We start from the raw sequence: 26,300 nt of genomic DNA on the forward strand, positions 1-26,300 counted from the left end.
TTTGAGAGTGCAAGGGAGAGAGAGTACAAGCAGGGCGAGAGGCAGAGGGAGAGGGAGAAGCAGACTCCCCACCGAGCAGGGAGCCTGACGCAGGGCTTGATCCCAGGACCCTGGGATCATGACCTGAGTCGAAGGCAGATGCTTAACTCTCTGAGCCACCCAGGGGCCCCTGATGTAATGTTACCTTATGAAATGATTAGCACAATCCCTGACTTGGATTTTATGCCTCTTTTTTCAGCCTGCCGCGATGACTCAGGGAGTTCAAGGAACAGTCCAGCCAGCTGCCAACTTCGATGCCATGAGAGACGCAGAAATTCTTCGGAAAGCAATGAAGGGTTTTGGTAAGGAAAACAGGTTTTTAATCTTACTGATAATTTCAAATGACTGAATCTAAAGTAACAATAAGCTTTATTTTTTAAATCAAATTTATGTGTCCACCTGTGCACATAACTCAATTTAATCTGACACCAGGCACCTTGTAAGCATGTAAGAGATGTCCTCAGGGAATACCCAGTACAGAATTCACCCTTACTTAAACATGTATGGTTCTTCCAGGCACAGACGAGCAGGCAATTGTGGACGTTGTGGCCAGCCGTTCCAGTGATCAGAGGCAAAAAATTAAAGCAGCTTTTAAGACCATGTATGGCAAGGTATATATATTTTTTTCTTTCCTGGCCACCAACAGTGGCCTATAGGCTCCATGTTTATGTTAGGTTGTATACTATTGTTTTATTAGTGCTAGTGGTGCGAAGTAGAGACAGCTAGATTTCAGAGACCCCAGGAGTGGTGTGTTCACTATTTATTTCTCTCAAAAGCCTTTCTAATTCTGGAGTAGTCCTTGATCTCCTAGTCCCACTCATACCTCATAGGATGTCTGATATGTGATAGATGCTCAGTAGAAAATAGATTATGGCCACAATAGCATAACTGATAATAGATAAATTTATTATATCAAATAGGTAGATAAATAGTGTAATAGAGAAATAGTATGGTTCACAGTCTCTCTTTACAGTGGGGTTCAAGGACTTACTATACAGCCCCTACTTATTCTTGGTGTTTGGCATCCTCTTCCACTCCTCTTCCTCCCTCTAAATATATCCTATATTATGATGCATGTAACTTCTTGCCATTCACCGCAAACGTCATGGTCTTTCAGACCTCTGTGTTTGGTATACATTGTTCTCTTGGCCTAGAACACCTTTTCCTCTTTTTTTCTTCATGGCAAACAGCTTCTTCAGGATTTAGCTTGAATCAGCTACTATGAAGTTTGATTTCTCAGAGCAGAATTTTGCTGCTGCTTTCACTGTGGTCCAGTCGCATTTTGTAAAACCTCTGCCATAACTGATCTCATTCCCTACTCCCTGCAGCAATGAGCTCCCCTCAGGCAAACCACGTCCAATTCATCCGGGCATTTTCAGCACCAGGTATAGGACTAATAACAAATAGCCACTTAATAAATATTTGCTGAGGGGCACCTGGGTGCCTCAGTCTGTTAAGCATCTGCCTTCGGCTCAGGTCATAATCCCACAGTCCTGGGATCAAGCCCTGCATTGGGCTCCCTGCTCAGCGAGAGCTTGCTTCTCCCTCTCCCTCTGCTGCTCTGCCTACTTGTACTCTCTCTCTCTCTGTTTCTCTGTCAAATAAATAAATAAAATCTTAAAAAAAACAAAACCAGTGTTTGCTGAATGGATGATCAGTGACAAAATTGAGCAAGATTCAGTGGGTAAAAAGCACTATTGCTTCTTAGATATAAAGGGGAAAGCTGGGTAGCATTGTTTTTCCATTTAGATGGGAATCCTAAAATTTCCTAACATGCTCTGGATCCAGTTTACTTTTCTCAGAATGGGAATAGAGGTTCCTTGGTTTGTCCCACTTCATCTGTTCTGCTCTGCCTTACTCTCTCTGCCTGGCCCAGATCTACTTCTTTAGTCTTAAAGCTGATGAAGCGACACAAACTCTAGATTTCCTTAGGGTTCAACATCAGATTCACTTCTCTAACAAAAGTATTTTCTGTATTATGAATCTCTTTAGTTAATATATAGCCTGTGCTATGCTGTCCTGAATTTTCTCCTATATCAGTTTAGAATTAAAACTAAATTCACAGCCTGTGTTTTTTTGCTCCCAGCCCCCTTTTGTCTTGGCTTTCTACTAATTAATACAAATATCATTTGTTGTGGAGTTGTCCTTGATTCCACATTCTTCTTTATCAATCAGTCTGTGAGTACTCATTCAGTGCCTACTGTATGCCAGGCACTTTGTCCTAGCATCCAGTTACTGACAATATCTCCTTGACCTAATATGTAAAGGGTTCTTTTAAAATTTGTCTTCTATCTCAAATCCACCACTCAAATCCAACCCTTTATTACTTCTTACCTAAGTGATCTGGTTGCAAAAATGTTCTTATCTAAAGTCTCTATCGTCACAGTCCATACGGCCTATGGTTGTCATTTCAGTGTCTTTTTCTTGCATAAAAGCTTCCAGTGGCTCCTCCCGGTATGCAGAATCAAATCCACATTCTTTAGTTTGGTGTTCAAGGTAATAACACAAGCGTATCGTTACAACTGTGTCTCACTAATCTTTCAGAACATTCCCCTCTAACAAAGTTGGTTATCTTCTTCATTAAACAAGCTTTGCTCATTCTTGCCTCATACTGGTGATTCTCAACCTTAGCGGAGCATCATAATCTCCTTTCAAACTTAAAACACATGCAGAATCTCTGAGTATTTGTCCTCTACATCGTGTGTGTGTGCATAGCCAAGACTGGGAACCATGTTTTCTGTTTCTCATTTGTGTTCCTCCTCCTCGCCTGAAATATCTTTCTCCTTCCTCTTTGCCTGCTAATGTTTATATACTCTTTAAGATCTGGCTAGAAGCTTTCTCTGAGTTCTCTAGCCCAGTTTAACTTCTTCTGTTTCAGCTTTTTCTGCTGGTTATCTATGTGCCATTTACTCATCTGGTACTGGAGTGGAGTCTGCCTTATATTATCTCTTTTTAGATGTTTATCTTTCCGAATAAGAATACAGTGATGATGATTCCTACTTCTGCACAGAACAAGAACTGTTTCTTGTGTGAAACAAATATCTGTTTATCATTTTGTTAATCTTAATTCTTTATTTCACGTATCTGTCTTTGTACCTGGTATAGTGGTGAAACTATAGTAGGAATTTATTAAGTGTTTATTGGTAGAATGAGTAAAATACATCTGCTTGAGGGGTGCCTGGGTGGTTCAGTCAGTTAAGTGACTGACTCTTGACTTTGGCTCAAGTCATGGTCTCAGGGTCCTGGGATCGAGCCCTGTGTCGGGCTTCTTGCTCAGCAGGCAAGTCTGCTTGGGGATTCTTTCCTCTCCTGCCGCTCTCCCCACTCATGTGCATTCTCTTTCTCTTTCTCAAATAAATCTTTAATAAATAACTAAAATACATCTGCTTGAGATGTTGGTGAGGATGCAGAGAAAGGGGAACCTTCTTGTACTCTTGGTGGGAATGCAAACTGGTATAGCCACTCTGGAGAACAGTATGGAAGTTCCTCAGAAAGTTGAAAATAGAGCTACCCTATGACCCAGCAATTGCACTACTAGATATTTATCCAAAGGATACAAACATAGTGATTCCAGGGGCATGTGCCCCCCAGTGTTTATAGCAGCAATGTCCACAGTAGCCAAAATATGGAAATACACCATGGAATATTACTTGGCCATCAAAAAGATTGATCGCAGCTTGCCATTTGCAGCGACGTGGATGGAACTAGGCTGTATTATGCTAAGCGAAATCAGTCAGTCAGAGAAAGACAAATACCATATGATTTCATTCACATGTGGAATTTAAAAAACAACACAGATAAGCATAAGGAAGGGAAGGAAAAATAAGATGAAATCAGAGAGGGAGACAAACCATAAGAGACTTTCAACTATAGGAAACAAATTGAGGGTTGCTGAAAGGGGTGGGGCAGGGGGGCGGGGGTAACTGGGTGATGGGCATTAAGAAGGGTACTTGATGTAATGAGCACTGGGTGTTAGAGGCAACTGATGAATCACTAAACTCTACCTCTGAAACTAATAATACACTATGTTAATTGATTTTAAATTAAAAAAATATATTTGCTTGGGTGTAACAAACTTTAAATGTATATTGTTTCTAGTATATACTATTTAAGTTTGAAATTTAGGTTTTCATAAAGCAACTCAATTCCATTTTTCCATATTTTTCTTAAAAAATTTAAGCAACAAAATTTGGAGAGCACACATACTTAGTTTGTATTTGTAATTAAACAGGATTTAATCAAAGACCTTAAATCAGAGTTAAGTGGAAATATGGAAGAACTGATCCTTGCCCTGTTCATGCCATCTACATATTATGATGCCTGGAGTTTACGGAATGCAATGAAGGTGCTGTATGTCATTTACTTTGTATATTTTATCCTATTTCCAATGTAAAACCCCACATGTTATAGCAGTTTTGAATTTACAGTGACAGCTAAATCAATACATAATATCATCTGAATATATAGGGCTTTTCAGGTCTGGAGGCCAAAAAAATATTTGATGGAATAGTAAGATTTAATTAACTTCCAGCAATTTTTGTTTTTCTTTCGTATAATTCTCCCTTTCTTCATTTCACATAGGGAGCAGGAACTCAGGAACGTGTATTGATTGAAATTTTGTGCACAAGAACAAATCAGGAAATCCGAGAAATTGTCAGATGTTATCAATCAGAATTTGGACGAGACCTTGAAAAGGACATTAGGTCAGATACATCAGGGCATTTTGAACGTTTACTTGTATCCATGTGCCAGGTGAGTACAGCATGAATATATGTTGATGGAGGGAACATTCTTCACTTTCTGTGACCAGTGAGCATTCTTTATTCCTTTTAGTATTTAGTCTACTTGGAATCTTGCCATCTTTAAGAGGGGTAACACAGAATCCTATGTACAAATTTCTTTTAGTCACAGTTGAGATTGATTTCTTCAGATCTGGCTTTTGTAAGGGATTAGAAATTAACCTCTTTAAAGTTATATGGAATCAGAAATCAACTTGCAGCTCTATATTTTAGGCTGGGGATGAATCTTGTACTTTAAGCTTAGCATTGTACGGTCAGTTAAATTGGACCATCAACTGAAAATATGCAGGACTGCCATGGAAGTGCTAGAGGAGGTGAAAACTGAGGAGAGCCAGAAATGCAGAAACATTTCTCAGACTTGACAGTAATGTTGTGATTAGCACCTTCCTTATTCTGATTTCCCAGATGTGCTGGAGAAGTGACAAAAAATTCTCCGAAGAGAGTATTTGGAATGATATTAAACACACTTACAGAATGAGATGATGAGGGTTTATTTGAAAGGAATGACACAGAAGACCAGCACACTGATTCAGCATCAGGAGTTATTAGCTTTCCTGCTAGTACACAAGGTTGGACAGTCCAGAGGGATCAGAGAGTAGAGGACAAGCTCTTCAGAGCAAAGGGAGATAGTTGCAGGAAACAGTGCGCCAGAGTGAGTGGGTGGGTGTGGACATGAGAAAAAAGAAAGCAAATGGGTGGGAAGAAATTGAACTTACCTACGATGGAATAACAGAGTACGGGGGTAGATTAGCATTTAAAAACAACAACAAAGGAAGACAAAAGCAGGAACAGATTTAACACTAAAAAATGATTAAGACTTTATATGAGGTGTTGAATCTATGCAAATTTAAGGCCCATCTATTTTATAAAGTAAAGGGACCTCTTTCAGGGAGTGAGCAGAGGAATGGCTTCCCAGGAAAATGAGACTGGTGTTGTGTATTTGAGTCCAAAGGCAGTCAGCTGGGGAGTTTTTCCTGAACATCTTTTCATGTGCTATCTTTAGTCTCCCATTATAGAATATGCTTCTGCATATTTCTTGTGCCCAGTGCTCTTCAGAATACAGCATCTCCCCTTCAAGGAGCACCTCTCCATTTTGTTCCTCAGACAGACACGGAGACTAGAGGGCAGGCTTTCCTTCTTTTGGGTTTATGTTTCTATTTTTTGAGAGAAACCAAATGCCCATCTAAGCTTTCCTCTCCTTCAGGCCCAGAGCTTTCTCTGTGGCTCTCTCCTTTTCCCAAGGAAGAGTTTGGTATACAAATTGGCATAGTCCAGCAGAACTTGAGTTATTTATAGCTTCTAAAAAGCTCATGTATCATTTGTATGTGTACATTCAAAATAAAACTTGCATGTTGTGAGATTACACTTGGTTGAAGGAAAGGAGGTTCATGAAGCCTCCATATTATATGTTCCCTCCCTTGACTTAAATTCTTTGAGGGCAGGGACCTTGTCTTTCTTGTGTCCCTACCACCTAGCACATCCTGTCGGTTCTGACTAATACAGCCTCACACAAAACAAGCGCTCTATACCTTTTAGCTGCATGAATGAATACAAAGTGGAACTCAGTATAACGCATAATGATCTTAAATCCCAGCTAAGGAGAATTAATTTCTTCACTTGAGTAGTTTATATTTCCTAGTAGAGATGTTTTTCTTTCTTTTTTTTTTTTTTTTTGGTGGGTGGGGGTGGGTTGTATAAATATATATATATAAATTTTTTAAAAAAAGATTTTATTTATTTATTTGACAGAGAGACAGCGAGAGAGGGAACACAAGCAGGGGCAGTGGGAGAGGGAGAAGCAGGCTTCCCGCCGAGCAGGGACCCTGATGTGGGGCTCAATCCCAGGACCCTGCAGTCATGACCTGAGCCGAAGGCAGTCGCTTAACTGACTGAGCCACCCAGGCACCCCATATATAAATTTTTTAATGGAAACTTTTCTGGTTTAACTTTGTCCTCAACATCCTGAAAACCTCTCATTTTAACATAACCTCATTAAACCATGATTGAATATTATAAACTCCAAAGTTGGCAGTATAATAAAGTACTAGTTATGCTAGTACAGCTTCTTTGAAAATGAAGATATGCACGACAAACTTTATGCAGTGATCTTCAATAAATTGTCCCTTTAAGTCCAAAAGTGACTAGATTGGTAAGAAAATTTTTAGTAGAACTTGTATCAGGTTTTCCAATTCCTGCCTTCCTCTTTTGCAGGGAAATCGTGATGAGAACCAGAATGTTAACCACCAGTTGGCTCAGGAAGATGCTCAACGTCTCTATCAAGCCGGTGAGGGGAGACTAGGGACAGATGAATCTTGCTTTAACATGATTCTTGCCACAAGAAGCTTTCCTCAGCTGAAAGCTACTGTGGAGGCTTATTCCAGGGTATGAGCTTTTCTTTTGAAGATTTGGCTTCAGTTTTTAAGTTGTGAAAATATTTTAACCCCTATACTTTTTGTTTGCAGGTGGCTAATCGAGATTTGCTAAGTAGTGTTGCCCGTGAATTTTCTGGAAGTGTTGAAAGTGGTTTAAAGACCATCTGTAAGATACTTTTATGTTTTGCTTTGTTTTGTTTGTAGATGAAGAAGCTTTGAATAGTTGTTTCCATTAAGTGACGACAATTAATATAGCCTCCTGGGAATCTGCTTAGGCAGAGGTTGAGCTAATTCTGTGTTTTTAAATACAGTTCCCTATGAATGGCGGTGGTGTGATCAAAAAGGGTTCTTTGGAATTATTAATAATTATTATTAATGCATGGCTCAATCCCAGGACCCTGAGATCATGACCTGAGCTGAAGGCAGATGCTTAACTGAGCCACCCAGGCATCCAGAACCACCTTTTTTAAAAGTTTATTTATAATCTCTCCACCCAGTGTCAGTTTTGAACTCACAACCCCGAGATCAACCCCTGACTGAGCCAACCAGGTGCGCCTCAGAAAACACCTTTCAAATATTCAGCCCAATGAGACCCTTTTCCCTTTTGAAATAAAAGCAAGAACAAAACCCAGTTTGTGGTGTTCTTTGAGATGTCCAATGAAATGGAAATTTAATTCTCATGGAGAATATATGATGAAAGAGTATTAGTAACACATTGGTATTAGCAATTGAGTGTCCTACAAATATTCCTGTAGTAATTGTAACTAAAGGAATAATGTAAAGTTAGTATATCTCTACCATCTGCAGGAAGAGACTTTGCTAAGTTAATTTTCCGAAGAGAAAATGTCAGACTTATTATCATTCTCAAATTTAGGCTCAAATCTGTTTTTTATACTGGAATGTATCTCCTACCCTTCTGTCAGCCAAATGATATAACTGATGTCTAGAATTCGGATTTCAGTCATTATTTCTTTTAAGTAAGATATAGCCAGGGCGCAGTTGTCACAGATTTTCTCACTTGAAGGGGAAAAAATGTAAAGAATCTAAGCTATTGCATCTATGGAGGAAAAGAGGGATTTATTGGGAGAAGGATTCCTTTAGAATTAAAGGTAGCCTGTCTGATGCAGCTAGAAAGATAGATGAATGCTGAGAAAAGTCAAGATTTCGCTATGATTATAAGGATCAAAGGCAGGCTAGAAGTGATAAATGAAGCTGGGGCATGGATACCTTTGTCCAGGCATCATGTGTCAAGTATCTCTAACTTGCAGTGCAATGTGCCCTGAACCGCCCTGCCTTCTTTGCTGAGAGGCTCTACTATTCTATGAAAGGTGCCGGCACAGATGACTCCACCCTGGTCAGGATTGTGGTCACTCGAAGTGAGGTGAGGCTTTCTTTTCTTGTCTGATCTTACTTGATTTTTTTTTTTTTTTAAGATTTATTTATTTGAGAGAGAAAAGGGAGGGTAGAAAATGCAGGGGGGGAGGGGTAGAGGGAGAGACTCTTCAAGCAGATCCCCCCCTCCCCCGAGTGTGAGCCCATGTAGGGCTCTATCCCAGGACCCTGAGATCATGACCTGAGCCAAAATTAAAAGTCAGACACTTAACCAACTGCGCCACCCAGGCGCCCCGAGCTTAACTTGATTCTGAATATTGATTTCCTAAAAGTTCCTCAGCTGGGGATTAGGAAGGATGTTAAGAGCGAGCTCCCTTTGTCACCGCTGGTAGAGGCTATATTAAAGCACAGTGTTCACTCTCCTCATGCCGTGAGAGAGGATTGGGTTAGTGAAACAGACCACTGTGTCTCAGTGTAGCCAGTGCCAAGAGATTTTTCTACTTGAGAAAGTCTGTGGAGAATACTGATTTATGTCAAGTTGGAAAATGTTTTTTATTTTACTAAATGTAAAAAATTGTATGAAAGATTAATCCTATTGGATACAAAAATTCTTGAAATTTGGCATGCCTTCTAATTATAAAATAATTTTTAAAAACTTATCTTTTTCTCTTTACCTAAATATACTTCAAATGCTTTCCTTTCTTTGACTTTGTATATATATTGGACTTCTTTCTTACTTGAAAGAAAACATGCCACTAAATTATAGTAGAGAAGGTAAATCAGTTTTATAAAGACAACCATTTTTCTCTGTATACAATCAGTGTGAAGCCATATCACAATGATGTACTAATAATGCAATATTTGTAAGGCATAAATCTCACTGCTCTTCTAATCAGGATCCCAAATTGAATAAAAATCACAGCAATTTCTAATTCTGCATAATAAAGCCGAATAAAAGAAAAAGTTGCAAAACTCTGCCTTCCAAAGCCCTGGTAGGTCCATTGGACAGTTATAGTGGTCTTATGTCAAAACTGTATTACTTTTTTAAAGATTCAGCTCTTTTGACTTAGAAGAGTAATTTGCATCTATCTTATTTTACATAAATTACATAAATTGTTTTTAAAAAAACTTTGTGTATTTGTACTTGGACCTAAGTTTTCTAAGCATGATCTCTTCTTTAAATCGTAATAAAATATACACAACATAAAACTTAACATTTTAACCATTTTAAAGTGTTCATTCCAGTGGCTTAAATTAAGTACATTCACATTGTTGTATAGCCATTAGCACCACAACTTTTTCACCTTCGTAAAACCGAAACCCATACTCACAATAATTCACTGTTCTCCTTTCTCCCCCCAGCCCCTGGCAACCATTATGCTTTCTCTTCCTATGAATTTGACTACTCTAGGTACCTTGTATAAGTGGAATCATACAGTATTTATCCATTTGTGACTGGCTTCTTTCACTTAGCATAACATTTTCCAGGTTCATCCATGTTGTAGCATGTGTCAGAATTTCTTTTTAAGGCTGAATAATGTTCCATTGTATGTGTAGACCACCTTCTGTTTATTCGTCTGTCAGTGGACACTAGGGTTGCTTCCTCCTTTTGGCTGTTGTAAACACAGGTGTACGAATATTTGCTTGAGTCCTTGCTTTCGCTTTTTTGTGTATACCTGGAAGTGGAACTGCTGTATCATATGGTGGTTCTGTTTTATTTTATTTTTGAGGAATCACCAAACCTTTTTCTACAGCGGCTGCACTGTTATAGTCCCACTAGCAATGTTACAAGGGTTCCAATTTCTCCACACCCTTGCCAACACTTGTTATTTTCTGTGTTTTTGAGAATAACCATCCTATCAAATGGTTTTATTTTTTTAATTGTTTTTAAATGACCAATATTTTGAGGATAATAGATGAAACTGGTACCACCCTTATTCAGTATTTTTAGAGAACAGTGAATCAGCCCTTCCCTGGGTGATGCTAGCATTGGTATGGATGCTACCTATCAAATGTTAGTCATTTGGTCCCCCCCCGCCAAGCTTTGATTATAATTAGGTTCTTTTCATTATTAAAGAATAATTCTAATAAATACCAGTTTTCTTTTAATACTTTTTTCTAACATCAAAAATATCATCTCTTGCATGCAGATTGATCTTGTACAAATAAAACAGATGTTCAGTCAGATGTATCAGAAGACCCTGGGCACAATGATCGCAAGTGACACAAGTGGAGATTACCGAAAGCTGCTTCTGGCCATCGTGGGCCAGTAGGAGGGATTTTTTTAAATAAATGAAGCATATCCTTCAGTAATTGACCTGCATGCAGCAATATCAACCACCACCTAAGCAAAAGAGCTTTTTACCAAGGACTGTGTCAGGGTATTGTGCTTGGTTTGCACATGTGGTTATTGCCTTAATTCCAATGTTACTTTTTCTCTGTATACAATCAGTGTGAAGCCATATCACAATGATGTACTAATAATGCAATGTTTGTAAGGCATAAATCTCACTGCTCTTCTAATCAGGATCCCAAGTTGAATAAAAATCACAGCAGTTTCTAATTCTGCATAATAAAGCTGAATAAAAGAAAAAGTTGCAAAACTCTGCCTTCCAAAGCCCTGGTAGGTCCATTGGACAGTTATAGTGGTGTTATGTCAAAACTGTATTACTTTTTTAAAGATTCAGCTCTTTTGACTTAGAGTAATTTGCATCTTATTTTACATAAATTGATATTCTATATTTATAAAGACTAAACTTTCCATATAGGAAAGGGATGAGTATTGCCTATAGCAACTTTTAAAAAAAGGGATTATATGTTTATATGCATAAAATATATAGCCTATCTCTATGTCTAAAACTCCCTAAAGATCTTTATTGGCCCTTGGTTTTAAAAAAAACATTATGAAAGACTTTAAAAATTAGTTACAATTTAATCATGATTGAAGAAAGTGAAGCTTGACATATATAGGAGGAGCTTAATTAGTGAATGAAGCTTACAGTATGGGAAAATTGGATCCCAGCTCTTTGGAGAAGTAGTTCAGAAGCTCAATTAGTGGTGTAGCAGGATGATTACAAAACCCATTGGCTTATCCCCACTACTGAGCAATTACTTATTGAGTATATTGAACATTATAATAGGTAGTCAGGAGAAACACGAAGGAGGTTTGTAATATACTGGGGGCTCTAAACAAAAATTAAGACAAAAAAATTGTAAATACTAGATGATAAATTCTGCTGAGGATGAGAACCCTATTTATTCTTTGTGTGAAGCTTCCCAGCACAAAGCAGAAATATAATACAGATTTGGTGAATGCTTATACTCAGAATTGAGAAGAACAGTAAATATCAATTATAGTTCAATGAACATTGGTTTTGTGTAAATACCAAGGGGCATATAAGGTGGTATAAGATACAACCTTACTCTAAGAGAGATAGACCTCTCTCTGTACAGTTGTAGTGAAGGCAAGATATATGGGTAGAAGGATAATGAGTTAAGATGGATGTTAATTACTTTGAAATAGTTTCATTGAAAAAGGTGAGTTTTGATGTAGATTTTGAAAAAGTAACAGTGATGGGATTTGGTAATACGGGAAGTGGGGGTAAGGTATTCAGGAAAGAAAAGATATGAGCAATATATTTTTAAACTTTTTGAAAATTGAGATAATTTATATACCATTCACCTTTTTAAAGTGTACACTTCAGTGGTTTTTAGCATATTCAGATTGTGCAATCATCACCATAATCAATTTTGAACATTTTCATCATCCAAAAAGAAACTTTAGGCCTACCAGTAGCCACTCCTCATTCCCCCTCCTTCTGTCCAGCCCCTGGCAATCACCAATCTACTTTCTGTTTTTATGGATTTACCTATTTTGGCCTTTTCATATGAATGGAATCATTCAATATGTGGCCCTTATGTCCGGCTTCTTTCAATTAGCATACTTTTTTTAGGGCTCATCTGCGTTGTAGTGTGAGTCAATACTTCATTCTGTTTTGTGGCTGGATAATCCACTATAAGGACATACATTTTTTTGTCCATGCATCAGTTGATGGACATTTGGGTTGTTTTCACCTTTTGACTATTATGAATAATGCTGCTGTGAATATTTATGTACAAGTTTTTGTGTGGACATGTGTTTTCAGTTCTCTTGACTTTAGAACTAGGAGTGGAATTGCTGGATCATAGTATCTTTATGTTTAACTTTTTGAGGATCTGCCAAACTGTTTTCCAAAACAGCTGCACCATTTTACAGTCCTACTAGCAGTGAACCCAGCTTCCAATTTCTCTTCATCCTAACCCAACACTATCATTATCTGTCTCTTTGATTATAGCCATCCTAGTGGATGTGAAGTGACTTCTCCTTATGGCTTTGATGTGCATTTTCCTAATGACTTTTCTTGTGCTTATTGTCCATTTGCATTATCTTTGGAAAAATGTCTTTTAATATTTTGTCCATTTTAAAATTGGTTGTCTCTTTATTGTTGAGTTGTAAGGGTTATTTATGTATTATTCTGTATAGTAGACCCTTACATGATTTTGTTCTCTATTCTTTTATGAAATGGTTAGTTTAGGTGCAGCCACAAGAGGATACCCAGGAGAGGCTCAGGAAAACAATTTATTACACTCAAACATCCTAGAGACAAGAGGCACTGCACACACAGGGCCACATGGGAAAGACACCAGGGTGGTCAGGAGGCCCAGGGGAATGCTTAGGCCATGACCTTTATTGGGGTTTCTGGAAAGGCAAAGCAGGACAGGGCAAACAGTTCATTATTGGCTAGTTTGAGTAATTCTGTATTTGGGCTACATGAGTGGTCTCTAATGTCCTCATACCTGGCCCAGGGATAATTAAGGCAGAGGAATATTGCCTCCTGTGGTGAGGGCCTGATATAGGAGGTATGACTCTAGATCGGTTAGTTTGTACATCAAAGGCATGCTCCTTGCTGGGACCTTTGTTATCTCAATGAATGGGCATACCAGGGAGGAAGTAGTCACTTCCCAGTCAGAAAAGTTTTTTAAGATAGAAAAACGTAATACACAAAGAATTATATATCCACTCACTATAGATTTCCAAATATTTTCTCCCATTCTGTGGATTGCCTTTTTACTTTTTTTTTTTTTAACTTTTTTTTAAAGTAATCTCTACACCCAACATGGGGTTCAAACTCACAACCCCAAGATCAAGAGTTGCATGCTCTACCAACTGAGCCAGCCAGGTGCCCTTTTTTTACTTTCTTGGTGTCCTTTGATGCACAAAAGTTTAAAATTCTGATGATGTCCAATTTTTCTATTCTTCGGTCACTTGTGCTTTCAGTGTCATGTCTAAGAAACCATTGTCTAATGAAAGCTTAGCATGATTTACCCATATGTTTTCCTCTAATATTTTTATGGTCTTAGCTCTTATATTTAGGTCTTTGACATTTTTAGTTCATTTTTACATATGGTGAGGTAGGTGTCCAACTTCTTTCTTTTGCATTTGGATATATGGTTGTCCTACAATCATTTGTTGAAAAGACTGTTCTTTCCCCCATTGAATGGTCATGGCAGTCTTGCCGGAGATCACTGACCATAAAGACAAAGTTTTATTTCTGAACTTTCCATTCCATTTGTCTATACATTTATCCTTATGCCTTGATTAAGCTGTACTTAATTACTTGATAACTAGCTTTGTAATAAGCTAGAAATTGGGAAGTGTGAGTCCTCCAACTGTGTTCTTTTTCAAGATTGTGTTTGCTATTCTGGCTCTCTTGCATTTCCATACAAATTTTAGAATCAGCTTGTCAGTTTCTGCAAAAAAAAAAATCATCTGGGATGTTGATAGTGATTGCTTTGACTCTCTAAATCAATTTGAGGGTGAGCAATACATTTGATTGTATTATTGGATGCTATCAGAAATAAATTGGAAATAACAGATTAGCTAATTGGAAACGAGTCTTTCGGAGCAATGAGAAAGGAGTTTGTTGTGATAGTGAGTCATTTAGTGGAGGTCTTTGAAACACAAACTAAAGAGTTTGAATTTTATTAGGTATTATAGCTTTTTTTGCCCCCAAACTCGTTTGTATGTGTAGATGATTCAATTCTGATACTCAGTACTGTTGTATTTTCTGTAGCATTAAAGAGGGTTCTTTTCCATGTTTTCTTATGAAGTTGAGGTTTTAAACCAGTCAAAAAAACATTTGAATGCCTTTCCTGGTAAGGACTATAGGAAATTCAGAGTGGCCACTGCTAAGCATTCCAGGAGAAAAAAAGAACTAGAACACAAGGGTTTGCCCTCAGGCACTGTACACTGTCATTGTCTATTGACAGTGGTTAATTATGTTTAAGGAAGTGACACCTGTACTTATCCTTTCGTGCCTAGGCATCATGAGTGATCTAGTTCCCTACCAAAGACTTGGCCCTAACCTTCACTTATTACATAAAAAAGTATTTCATGCACAAGGTGGGATGGCTGTCTCAGTGCAAATTCACTCACAGCCCTCACCTGGGAAAAAAAGTCCAGAGAGAAATGCCTTAATAGTTCCATGGGTCTATTTTTTTTTAATTATAACACTGCAACATTTAAAAGATCTTTTCTCAATTTTTATAATTTTAATGTTTATAGCAGAAATAAAACTTATTTTTAAAATTTGGATCTGGTAATTCTGTATCCTCACATCTCCATGGAGAGTGGTGTGTGTGTGTGTGTGTGTGTATAGCTATTGAAATAATTGTCAATGTACAGAAAAGTTGCCAAAATAGTGCAAAGAATTTTAATGTCCCTTTCATCCAGATTCTCATATAATTAACGTTTTATTGCTTCATTGCTCACTGTGTGTGTGTGTGCATGCGTGCACATATGCGTATATTCTTTATTGTTAGTCTTTCTGGACATTTTGAGGATTGACAGAGGAAACCGCAGACATGACGTTCCATGACTTCTAAACACTCCGTTGTGTATTTTCCCCTAAACAGGGACAGTCTCCTACATAAAAGCAAACAACCTTCCAGATCAGAAAATCAATTTTGGTACACTACCATCCAATCCATTGAGGCCATTCAAATTTTGCCTACTGTCCCAACAATGTCTCTCTTCTCGTCCAAAATACTGTATATACAGGAATGTATTTTGCATTTAGTTGTCATGTATCTTCATGTCCTTTATGTCCAATAGTCCTTTTTTTTTTTTTTAAAGATTTTATTCATTTGAGACACAGAGATAGAGCACGAGCAGGGCGAGAGGCAGAGGGAGAAGCAGGCTCCCGGCTGAGCCAGGAGCCGGATGTGGGGCTCGATCCCAGGACCCTGGGATCATGACCTGAGCCGAAGGAAGATGCTTTACTATCTGAGCCACCCAGGCGCCCCTGTCCAATAGTCCTTTAATTTGGAATAGTTCCCCATCTTTTATGTCTTCGACAGTTTCTTTTTTTTTAAGATTTTATGTATTTATTTGAGAGAGACACAGCAAGAGAGGGAACACAAGAAGGGGGAGAGGGAGAAGCAGGCTCCCCACAGAGCAGGGAGCCTGATGCGGGGCTCGATCCCAGGACCCTGGGATCATGACCTGAGCCGAAGGCAGATACTTAACGACTGAGCCACCCAGGTGCCCCTTATTTTTTTTTTAAGATTTTATTTATTTGACAGAGACACAGCGAGAGAGGGAACACAAGCAGGGGGAGTGGGAGAGGGAGAACCAGCCTCCCCGCAGAGCAGGGAGCCAGTCTTTGAAAGTCTTTCAATAGGGTGGCCTACAACCTGAGTCCCTCTGATGGCAGGAACACAACAAAATGATGCTTTGCTTTTCCCAGTGAGTCTCAACAGGAGGCATGCAATGTAGACTCCTCCCAACCCTGGTGGTTAACCTTAATCACATGATCTTGTTGGTTTCTTCATTTCACCATTTCTCCTTTGTAATTGATTAGTATTCCAAAATCATGCCAGTATCTTCTCATCAAACCTCCTCCCATCCACTGCAGACTCCTGCCTGAATCATCCACCTCTATAGTGGGTGCCAAATGGTAATTCTCTATTTCCACCGTTTTCTTTGTCTTATTGGATTGGCATTCTACTGTTAAGAGTTTTCCTTTCTCTCCATTTATTTATATCAATGTGAACTTGTAGATTCCTATTTTACTCAACAGATTGTAATCCATTAACATTGTTTATTTTGATTCCCAAATTGTCTGATTTGGCCAGTGGCTCTTCAAGCTGGCTCTTAACATTGCAACATTTGAAAATATGTATATTGCTAAGATTAATCCATGTAGTAGCTATAATTCATTTAGACTGCTTTGTAATATGCTATTTTGTGAATATATATATATATTTCATATATATCAGTTTATTCACTCTTCCATTGATGGGCACTTCGGTTGTTTCCATGTTGTGGTATTGTAGTTTACTATTCCAGAACTCTAATGTTGAGTTTGGAACGTATTAAAATTTTGGATTAATATATACTTCAAGTCTGTTTATTGTATAAGTATTGAGCAGTAGGACTGTTTTGCAGTCTCACTAACAGTATATGAGAAGCTCACTTTTTTTTCTTCCAAGTTTTTATTTAAATTCCAGTTAGTTAACATACAGTGTAATGTTAGTTTCAGGTGTAGGATTTAGTGATTCATCACTTGCATAGAACATGCAGTGCTCATCACAATATTGTACTTCTTAATACCCATCATCCATTTACCCATCCCCTCTCCACCGCCAGGTCCCCCTCCCTTCCAGCAACCTTCAGTGTGTTCTTCTACAGTTAAGAGTCTGTTTTATGGTTTGCTCTTTTTCCCCCCCCATGTTCATCGTTTAAGTTTCTTAAATTCCATATATGACTGAAATCATATGGTATTTGACTTACTTCATTTAGCATAGAGGGTCACTTTAAAATACTGTTAATCTGCATTTTTCATGGAGGAGGATTTAAAAGACCTGTTTTCAAAACCATGTACTAAAGGCTTTTATTTTAACTAAATTTCCTCTTGGTTTTTCTCCTATTTATGTAGGGATATTGAAAGAAAGGAGTCGAGAAAACAAGATCGAAAGTTGGAAAACTCACGGCTTACGCCAAAAGGAAATTGCACCTGCGGACAAAGTGACCTAGAGCAGGGAGGCTGTCGCGCATGCGCACAGTTTCAGAGCGCAGGCGCAGAAACCTCCCGAACCGCTGTTTTCCTCCCCGAAAATTTTATCGCGAGTCTTGGGATAAACTTGTGATTGCCAGAACTAAATTCTCGCGAGAGGTAATTAGTTGCTATAGTTGCGCATAACACATTTGCGGCAGCCTCAGGTAAGGCAGGTGTATCCAAACTCCTCAGAAAACCCTCTGCTCCGGGCCTCCCGACCGTGGCTCTGCGACCGCACCCCGTACCCTCGGTCTCTTCTGAGCTTCAGCCGGGCAGAAACTCAAGGCCGCACCACACAGGGCACTCTGGTACGGACCTAAAGGCCACCGACCCCGCTAGGCGCCGAAGGTCCTGCCAACCCCAGGCTTCCCACTTGAAGCCGGGCTTAGACCCCCTTCCGGCTTTGCCCCAGATACCCTGCAGTAGGTCCACACTGTGCCGCTGTCCCCAGACGACACCCCGTCCGTCGTATCATCCAACCTGTTTTTTATTTTTATTTTTTAAGATTTTATTTATTTGACAGAGAGAGATACAGAGAGGAAACACAAGCAGGGGGAGAGGGAGAAGCAGGCTTCCCGCCGAGCAGGGAGCCGGATGCGGGGCTCGATCCCAGGACCCTAGGACCATGACCTGAGCGGAAGGCAGACGCTTAAGGACTGAGCCACCCAGGCGCCCCCATCCAACCTGTTTCTGACATAACTGTTCCCTTGCATTTTCTTTTAAAGATTTTGTTTTTAAGTAATCTCTGCACTCAACGCGGGTCTCGAACTTAAAACCCGGAAAACAAGAGTCTTATGCTCCACCAGCTGAGCCAGCCAGGTACCCCTCCCTTGCATTTTCATATGAGCAATATGACAAGAAATGCATGCCTCGGGCGCCTGGGTGGCTCAGATGGTTAAGCATCTGCCTTCGGCTCAGGTCATGATCCCAGGGTCCTGGGATCGAGTCCCGCATCGGGCTCTCTGCTCAGCAGGGAGCCTGCTTCTCCCTCTGCCTCTCTCTCTCTCTGTCTCATGAATAAATAAATAAAATCTTTAAAAAAAAAAAAAAAGAAAGAAATGCATGCCTCTTGGGTGCAACAGGAGCCCCCCCCCCACCTGACTGCCCTGACCATAAGGAACCAGCCAGATTTCTTGCATTCATTATACAATAAATATCCTGCTAAGACAATGCATAGTGTTGGGCACTCGGGCTGTAAATATGAGTGAGAGATTACTTGTCTTGAAGGGAGTAATTGAGCATTCAGAAAAAGCAGTGCACATTAATAATACCATTTGTGCCCTACTTCATAGGTGAAGCAGTTTTACTATTTTAGTGGATAGTCGCAACAAATGTGAAACACCAAAATTTATATTATCTTTTTTACAGAAGGTGAAACTGAGGCTCAGAGAAATTAGACTTTTGTCCAGGGTCAGGCTAGTGAAGGCCTAATTCATGTGGTACTATTGAAAAGAAAAGAAGGGGAGTAATGTAAAAGGTAATTTCTAATGTGAATTTTATAAGAAAATTGTCAGTCACTTTGGCCCAGAATGAGCCTGGAGACATGGTGTTGAACAAATGATCTGAGATGTTTAGATGACTGAAAGTGAGGGAGTAGCTGAGAAGAGGCAGAATAATTATAAAGCCTGGGGACAGCAAAGTATTGCCTTCTTTTTTTGTACCACCAGTCCTAGATACACATAGTATGTCCTCGGTAAACGTTTGAATTGCCTTAAGTTCCAATTTGAATTGAGGTAGAAAATCTTTCTTAAACGTATCCAGTTTATTTTTGAAATTGTGTCCTTAGTGTTGTAAAATAATTAGAAGATATCTCTGACTAAATAAGACGTATGTCCGAACTTTTGCTGGTGGACTAACCATTATTCTATATGGCTGTTTATTTCCTGTTATCGAAGTATATTTTTGTAAAAGAGATTAAGTAAACTTTGAGGGGAGCTTTGTACATAAAGTCTATCAAAGAATACTATGAAAGATGGGGTAAGTAAGGGAGATGACATTCCTACCCTCTTCGTCTTGGAATGATTTGTGCTTGATGGTTTAGTTATATGCATAAAGATTATGTTATCACTAACTGATGGAATCCTTGTGACCAGCTCTGTAAGGCTCTATCAGCAAAGGTTGGAAAGGGCAAAAAACAATGCTGGACAATGCTGGACTAGCTATGGCATTTTCCTAGGTTCTCCCCTAGTATTGGTTATTATGTAATGTGGGTACTTCTGCAGCTGTGGCACTTGAGGGGACAGGTTGATTCATTATGTTTACAGAGACCAAAGAAGACCAGAGGGACTTTGCCCAAGTGCCGATATGGAGCAGGTGTTATCAACAGGCAGACCTGTGCAGATCACTGTGACAGATGGATATAACTTGGTAAAGTTATTTTTGGAAATTAGAGGAGTTCTTAGTTTATTCATTCTTCTTGAAAGTATTTTTGCCTTTGTGTTCAGGTTTCCCTGTCAAACATCTATCTGCAGGTTGCATGAAGATGTATTGGGAGCACTAGTGGGAGGAATGCTTTTGCACCCTCCTATAACACCAGACTGGCTGGTCTTAACATTGCAATGGCATTTCTTTCTCATTTTTCCTTTTTGGTAGACCATATAATCAGCAGGTCACATCACTATGTGTGTAAAATACCTGGCAATTTGAATACTACATTTAATGGGTGAAACAAGAAGTAATTTTTGTTTTCCTAGACAACAGGCCTTTTCTTCTGAAAAAATCTGAATTCTTCCATAGTTTCTCTTGTGATTAATTTCATTTGGTGAATTTAAATAATAAAACTACAATATGAGGTAACTTAAAAATTACAAGAATAATGAAATGGCAAAATATTCATTCACTATTATGAAGTCAAATAGCTCATTCCAAAACAGGATGTAATGAATGATCTCTACTTTGTTTTAAAAAGTATATATAAAAGATATATGTATAAATGTATGTGTGTGTATTTATATATATATATTCACAGGAAAGCACTAGAATATATATTCTAAAATATTAATAGTGCTTGCATGTTAGAGTGAGATTACAAGTAATTTGTTTTCCTATGTGCTTTTCTCACTTTTTAAAATGTTTCACAATATACTTTTATAATCATGTAAACACAAAAGTTATTTTTAAAAATTCCCAACATAATGGCATTTAAATAGAATGTTACAGTTAGCTATGACTAGATTTGTTTAATGACCTTCTACCTATCCCTTTTGTATTTGTGATATAGCTTGTTAGGAAAACATGGAAAAATGCTATGTAGTTCAAGTCAAAATGAGTTGCCAGATGTGTAGGAAAATTCTCTATTTGAGTATAATCGTAAAGTGGTATCTTTCTGTCAACAGAAAGGTTTTAAAGGAGATACTCCAGTTACTTTTATTCGTGCAGAATTCAATCAAGTGGTTCTGGGAGACTCTGCAAAAGTTACGGTTTCTCCAGAAGGAACTGCAAAATACAACTTCATGAGCAGTTTTGAATACAATCCTGAAGGAGGAATTACTTTAGATGACCTTGCCCACAAACCTGTGTTCTGTAAGTCCTTGTGGTACTAAAAGTATTAATTATGTTGAGTATGTTATAAGGAGATATTGAGGTATTTAGTAGTGGTTTGGGGACAAATGAACACACCTTACCTTTTTCACCTAGGAATAATGTGGTATAATTTGAGTCCTTCCTGCTTTTGGCAGCAGTCTCCATGGCCTGCTAATTTTAATCAGTTTGTATCAAAGCCCTTTTGACATTTGACTGAACTTTGTAGCCCTTATCTCCTAAGCTGGGTTGGAGCTTTTCCTAAATATTCCTATATTTAGGGTTGCCAGATTTAGAAAAAAAAATTGGGACATACTTATCCTAAACAACTGTTCATTGGTTATCTGAAATTCAAATTTAATTGGGCATCTTATATTTTACTTGGCAACCCTATCTGTAATTCTGTATACAGTACTTCTATATACTTTTTTTGAAATTTGGTCTATATCTTATTTATTTCAGAATTTCTAGTGCCTAGAAATATCTGGGACATAAAAGGGCTCAAAAAGTGTTTGTTCAATAAATGAATGAAAAAATGGATATATGAATTCTGTATCCACACTTTTACAGTTTCTAAGTACACTGTATTATCTCTGACATACTTTCTTCTTACACCTATATACTAGTCTAAGGCTTTCGTTTTAACCTATACTCTTATTTTTTGTTTTGTTATTATTTCAGTGGCACATCTCCTGTGGCACCTGCCAAAAAACCACAGATTCCAAGATCCCTGACCCAGAGAAGTGGGTCCTGGGAATCATACAGTATCCCAGAGCATTGCATTCTAAACTTTTTTTTTCCATAAGAGTCACCTGAGGCTCTGGGAGAAAATAGTCTTCAGAGTCCTACCCTAGACCACTAAATTCATGATTGCCAGGGAAGGATCCTAGGAAGCTGCATGTAGGAACAAGTCTTGGTGACTCCCAGGAAGCACTGCTCCAGAAAAGTGATTCCTAGCTCTGGCCTAGCTGGGAATCAGTCACCCATGGAGGCATCCATCTGATCCACACTCTAATCACTCCTTTCTACTTCTTCTTTGCTTTGTGCTTCTCTGTCACTCCCAACCCCAAATAAGACGAGTGTCAGTGTCCTAATTGCCTTCCTCCCTGGTATGTTAGATGGGAAAAGCAGAACTGGAACACTGTTTTAAATGTGTCATTGAATCCATGAGAAAGAAGGGGCCAGTCCTTTGTTCCAGAAGCAAAGCAGGAACTGAAAGCTGAAACTCTTGAACAGCTGCTATTGGTGGGTGGTGGTGTGAGGGGAAAGAGCAGTACTCCAAAATCTAGGGGCTTGGATTTTAATGGTCTTAGACAAACAGAGAACTTGGGCTGCTGTAGATGGGAGTTGAGACTGAGATCAACCCCATTACCACAAGCCAAGACTCTCAAAAAGAATGGACTAGAAAAATAATCCATGCCCCATTATATGTGTCTAGCCATTGGATAGATGAAAAAAGTCTTTCCTAATAAGTAATAATCATAGGGTTATGCCAATCATTAAATAACATATATTTTCTTAAAACACACAAGGAACATTTATACAATAGAAACTGGCCAAATACTAGGCAATAAAACAAATCCTGCCATATACCAAAGAATCAATGGCATACAGACTAAGTTTTCTGACCAAAATACAAGTCAACAAAATTAGAAATCTGTAATAAAAACATAGGAAAAAAAGAATCCATTTGGAAATTTTAAGGCACACTTATGTATAATTCATGGGACAAAGAAGAAATCATAAGAAAAACTATAAAGCATTTAGAATCAGTCAACAGTAAAACACCAAATATCAAACTTGTGGGATAGAGCTAAAGTAATACTTAGAGATGCATTTATGCTCTGAAGTGCAGTCATTAGCAATCAAAAAGGATTTATTTATTTTTTTAATTTTTTAAAAGATTTTATTTATTTCTTTGACAGAGGGAGACACAGTGAGAGAGGGAACACAAGCAGGGGGAGTGGGAGAGGGAGAAGCAGGCTTCCCGCTGAGCAGGGAGCCCGATGCGGGGCTCGATCCCAGGACCCTGGGATCATGACCCGAGCCGAAGGCAGATGCTTAACGACTGAGCCACCCAGGCGCCCCTTAAAAAGGATTTAAAACAGAACCTCTGGGAGCGCTTGAGTTGCTCAGTCGGTTAAGCGTCCGACTCTTGATCTCAGCTTAGGTCTTGATCTCAGGGTCGTGAGTTCAAGCCCCGTGTTGAGCTCTATGCTGGGTGTGGAGCCTACTTAAAAAATAATAATAATAAAACAGAAGTTCTGTAGTGTATATATTTTCCCCTATTCTTTTCACTAAGTACAACTGCAGACCTCAGACTTTATATGTAAAACAAACATAAGGGACTCTGAAAGGTGGAGAGAAGAAGGAAACATGAGACATGAGGAATGACATAGTGGTGAGTTGCTTGGGCTTTCTTTTTGTCTTGTATATCCCAGACTTGATGCTGAAGAAGCCAGCAACCTGGAAACATGAATGAATGCAGACCAAAAACAAAAACAAAAACAAAAATAAAACAAAACAAAACAAAACAAAAAACTTAAGAGAAATCTGCTCTAACCAAAGACCAGGAAAAGGGCAGTCTAGCAAGACCGGAAACTTAGTAACTGCTCTGCTCTAACCAAACACCACAACCAAAAAAATGTGGTACCACTCACACCCAGGCTGAATGGAGGACTTAGATTTATACTATTGTAAAACAAATTAGGTGCCCCAGCTGAAATTAGGTGCCCCAGAATTAGGTTCAAGAATACCAAATAGGAAGCCAGGGCTTCTGTGCTGTCTGGTCATGAGGCCTCTCTCTCACCATCTGGTTTTAATGGAGACCACATAGAGAGCCTGGATTTCTGCCCCAATATGGCAGTAACAAGATGCCATTCTACTATCCACTGGGGTGGTGTCAGAGGAGGCCTAAAGTAGGGTTGAGACTTACTGTCACCTAGTGGTAATGAGCCTACACCCACTGTGGTATCAGTGGAAAAGAAGTAAGGAACCAGAACTCTCACCCCTCGTCAGCAGTAATAAGGAACTGTCCCCCTCAGGTATCAGTAGAGGCTGAGTGGAGTTAATAATGGGGGACAATGGGGCAGTGCCCCTCCCCTTCCTCTGTTGGAGCAGGGTAAAAAAAAAAAAATCAGCTAAAACAGATGGTTTAAGGTCTAGAGTTTCATAACATACAAAAAGTCCAAGATTACATGAAAATGACTCATCATACCAAAGAACCTGAAGATCTCAAACTGAATTTTATTTTTTTGACTGTATTAGCATTTTATTAATTTTTAAAATTATGTTGTTAGCCAACATATAGTACATCATTAGTTTTTGATGTAGTGTTCAATGATTCATTGCAAACTGAATTTTAAAAGACAATCAGTAGATGTTAACACCAAGATCACATATATATTAGAATTCTTAGACAAAAATTAAGAGCCATGATAATGGATCAGTAAGCAATTGCAAACATGCTGGAAAAAATGACAAAAATAGACTCAGCAGAGAAATAGGTCTTAGAAATGGAAGATATAAAGAAGAACCTAATGGAAATTTTAGATAAAAAATACAATAACTTATGAAAAGCTCAGCAAATGGGCTCAACAGCAGACTGGAGGAGACAGAGGAAAGAATCAGTGAATTGGAAGACAGAACAACAGAAATACCCAATCTGAATAATATAAAGGAAATAGACTGAAAAAAAAAATGTGAACAGAGTCTGAGAGGCCTGTGGGACTATGACAAAAGATCTAATAGTGTCATCAGAGTCTCAGAAGGAGAGGAGAAAAGGGTGGGACTGAAAAAATATTCGAAGAAGTAAAGCCTGAAAACTCCCCAAATTTGGCAAGAGACATACACCTAGTGGTTCAAGAAGATAATCAGACTCCCAGTAGGGTAAACCCAAAGAAATCCATATTAAGAGACATCATAATTAAACTTCTGAAAACTGAAAACAACAAAATCTGAAAGCAAAGGAAAACAATTAGAATGACATCAGTTTGTCAACAGAAACCATGGAGGCCCAAAGGGAATGTCATAATATTTTCAAAGTGATAAAAGAACTATCACCCAGAATCCCATACCCAGAGAAAAGATGTGAAGGGGAAATCAAGACATTCTTAGATTAAAGAAAACAAAGTCACCAGCAGACCTATCCTGAAAGAATGGCTGAAGGAATTCCTCTAAACAGAACAGAAATGATAAAAGAAAGAACCTAGGAACACCAGGGAGGAAGAAAGAATGTGGTAAGCAAAAATTTGGATAAAGTAAGCTTTCCTTCTCTTTGAGTTTTCTAAATTGTGTTTGGCACTTAAAACAAGGTATAACACTGTCTGATGTAGTTCTAAAGGTATACTGAGAAAATATTTTAAGCAATTGTAAACAGGAAAGGCAAAGGGACATAAAGGGAGGTAACGTTTCTGTACTTCAACCACTGAAATGATGATACCTGTAATAGGCTGTAATAAGTAATATATATATAATGCAGTACTCAGAGCAATAACTAAAAAACCTAAACAAATAGGTACTCTTAAAAGTATTATAGGTAAGGGGCGCCTGGGTGGCTCAGTTGGTTAAGCGACTGCCTTCAGCTCAGGTCATGATCCTAGAGTCCTGGGATCGAGTCCCACATCGGGCTCCCTGCTCAGCAGGGAGTCTGCTTCTCCCTCTGACCCTCCCCCCCTCTCATGCTCTCTCTATCTCATTCTCTCTCTCAAATAAATAAATAAAATCTTAAAAAAAAAAAGTATTATAGGTAAATTAAAATGGAATTTTAAAGAATGTTCATGCAATCCACAGGAAAGCAAAAAAAGAAAACAAATGAAAAAGAGAGGAGAAACAACCCCCAGCAGACTTAAGCCCTAATATGTTAATAATTACATTAAATATATCAAGAGACAGAGATGGCAGACCTAACTATATGCTGCCTACAAGAAACTCAAAATATAACCATATAGTCAGGTAAAATGTAAAAGTATAGAGAAAGATATATATGCACACATTCATCAAAAAGTAGAAGTGACTGTATTAGCATCAGAAAAAGTAGGCAAAGAAAATAACCAGAGACAGAGAAGTTCATTATGTAATGATAAAAGAGTCAACCCACCAAGAATACATAGTAATACTAAATATACATACACCAAACAACA

The 26,300-nt window shown here is 38.5% G+C and overlaps 2 protein-coding genes across 3 annotated transcripts in view; both read left to right on the plus strand.

Moving 5' to 3' along the window:
* Positions 1-15,081, plus strand: part of ANXA7 (annexin A7) — a 31,116-nt gene extending 16,035 nt beyond the window's left edge. For both annotated transcript variants that reach the window (XM_081822953.1, XM_081822954.1), the window contains 8 exons: positions 239-341; positions 556-650; positions 4,271-4,384; positions 4,621-4,791; positions 7,050-7,220; positions 7,301-7,376; positions 8,479-8,591; positions 10,693-15,081. In XM_081822953.1, the coding sequence (XP_081679079.1) occupies positions 239-341; positions 556-650; positions 4,271-4,384; positions 4,621-4,791; positions 7,050-7,220; positions 7,301-7,376; positions 8,479-8,591; positions 10,693-10,815 (966 nt within the window). In that variant the 3' untranslated portion in view covers positions 10,816-15,081. The remainder of the gene's footprint in view (positions 1-238; positions 342-555; positions 651-4,270; positions 4,385-4,620; positions 4,792-7,049; positions 7,221-7,300; positions 7,377-8,478; positions 8,592-10,692) is intronic.
* A 3,591-nt stretch (positions 15,082-18,672) lies between these two features.
* Positions 18,673-26,300, plus strand: part of CFAP70 (cilia and flagella associated protein 70) — a 79,704-nt gene continuing 72,076 nt past the window's right edge. The window contains exons 1-2 of the mRNA XM_081823094.1: positions 18,673-20,007; positions 20,976-21,162. Coding sequence (XP_081679220.1) covers positions 19,945-20,007; positions 20,976-21,162 — 250 coding nt within the window. The 5' untranslated portion in view covers positions 18,673-19,944. The remainder of the gene's footprint in view (positions 20,008-20,975; positions 21,163-26,300) is intronic.

The sequence above is a fragment of the Leptonychotes weddellii genome, chromosome 6 (assembly GCF_054177405.1).
Source record: "Leptonychotes weddellii isolate Sample4059 chromosome 6, ASM5417740v2, whole genome shotgun sequence".
Classification (NCBI taxonomy): domain Eukaryota; kingdom Metazoa; phylum Chordata; class Mammalia; order Carnivora; family Phocidae; genus Leptonychotes; species Leptonychotes weddellii.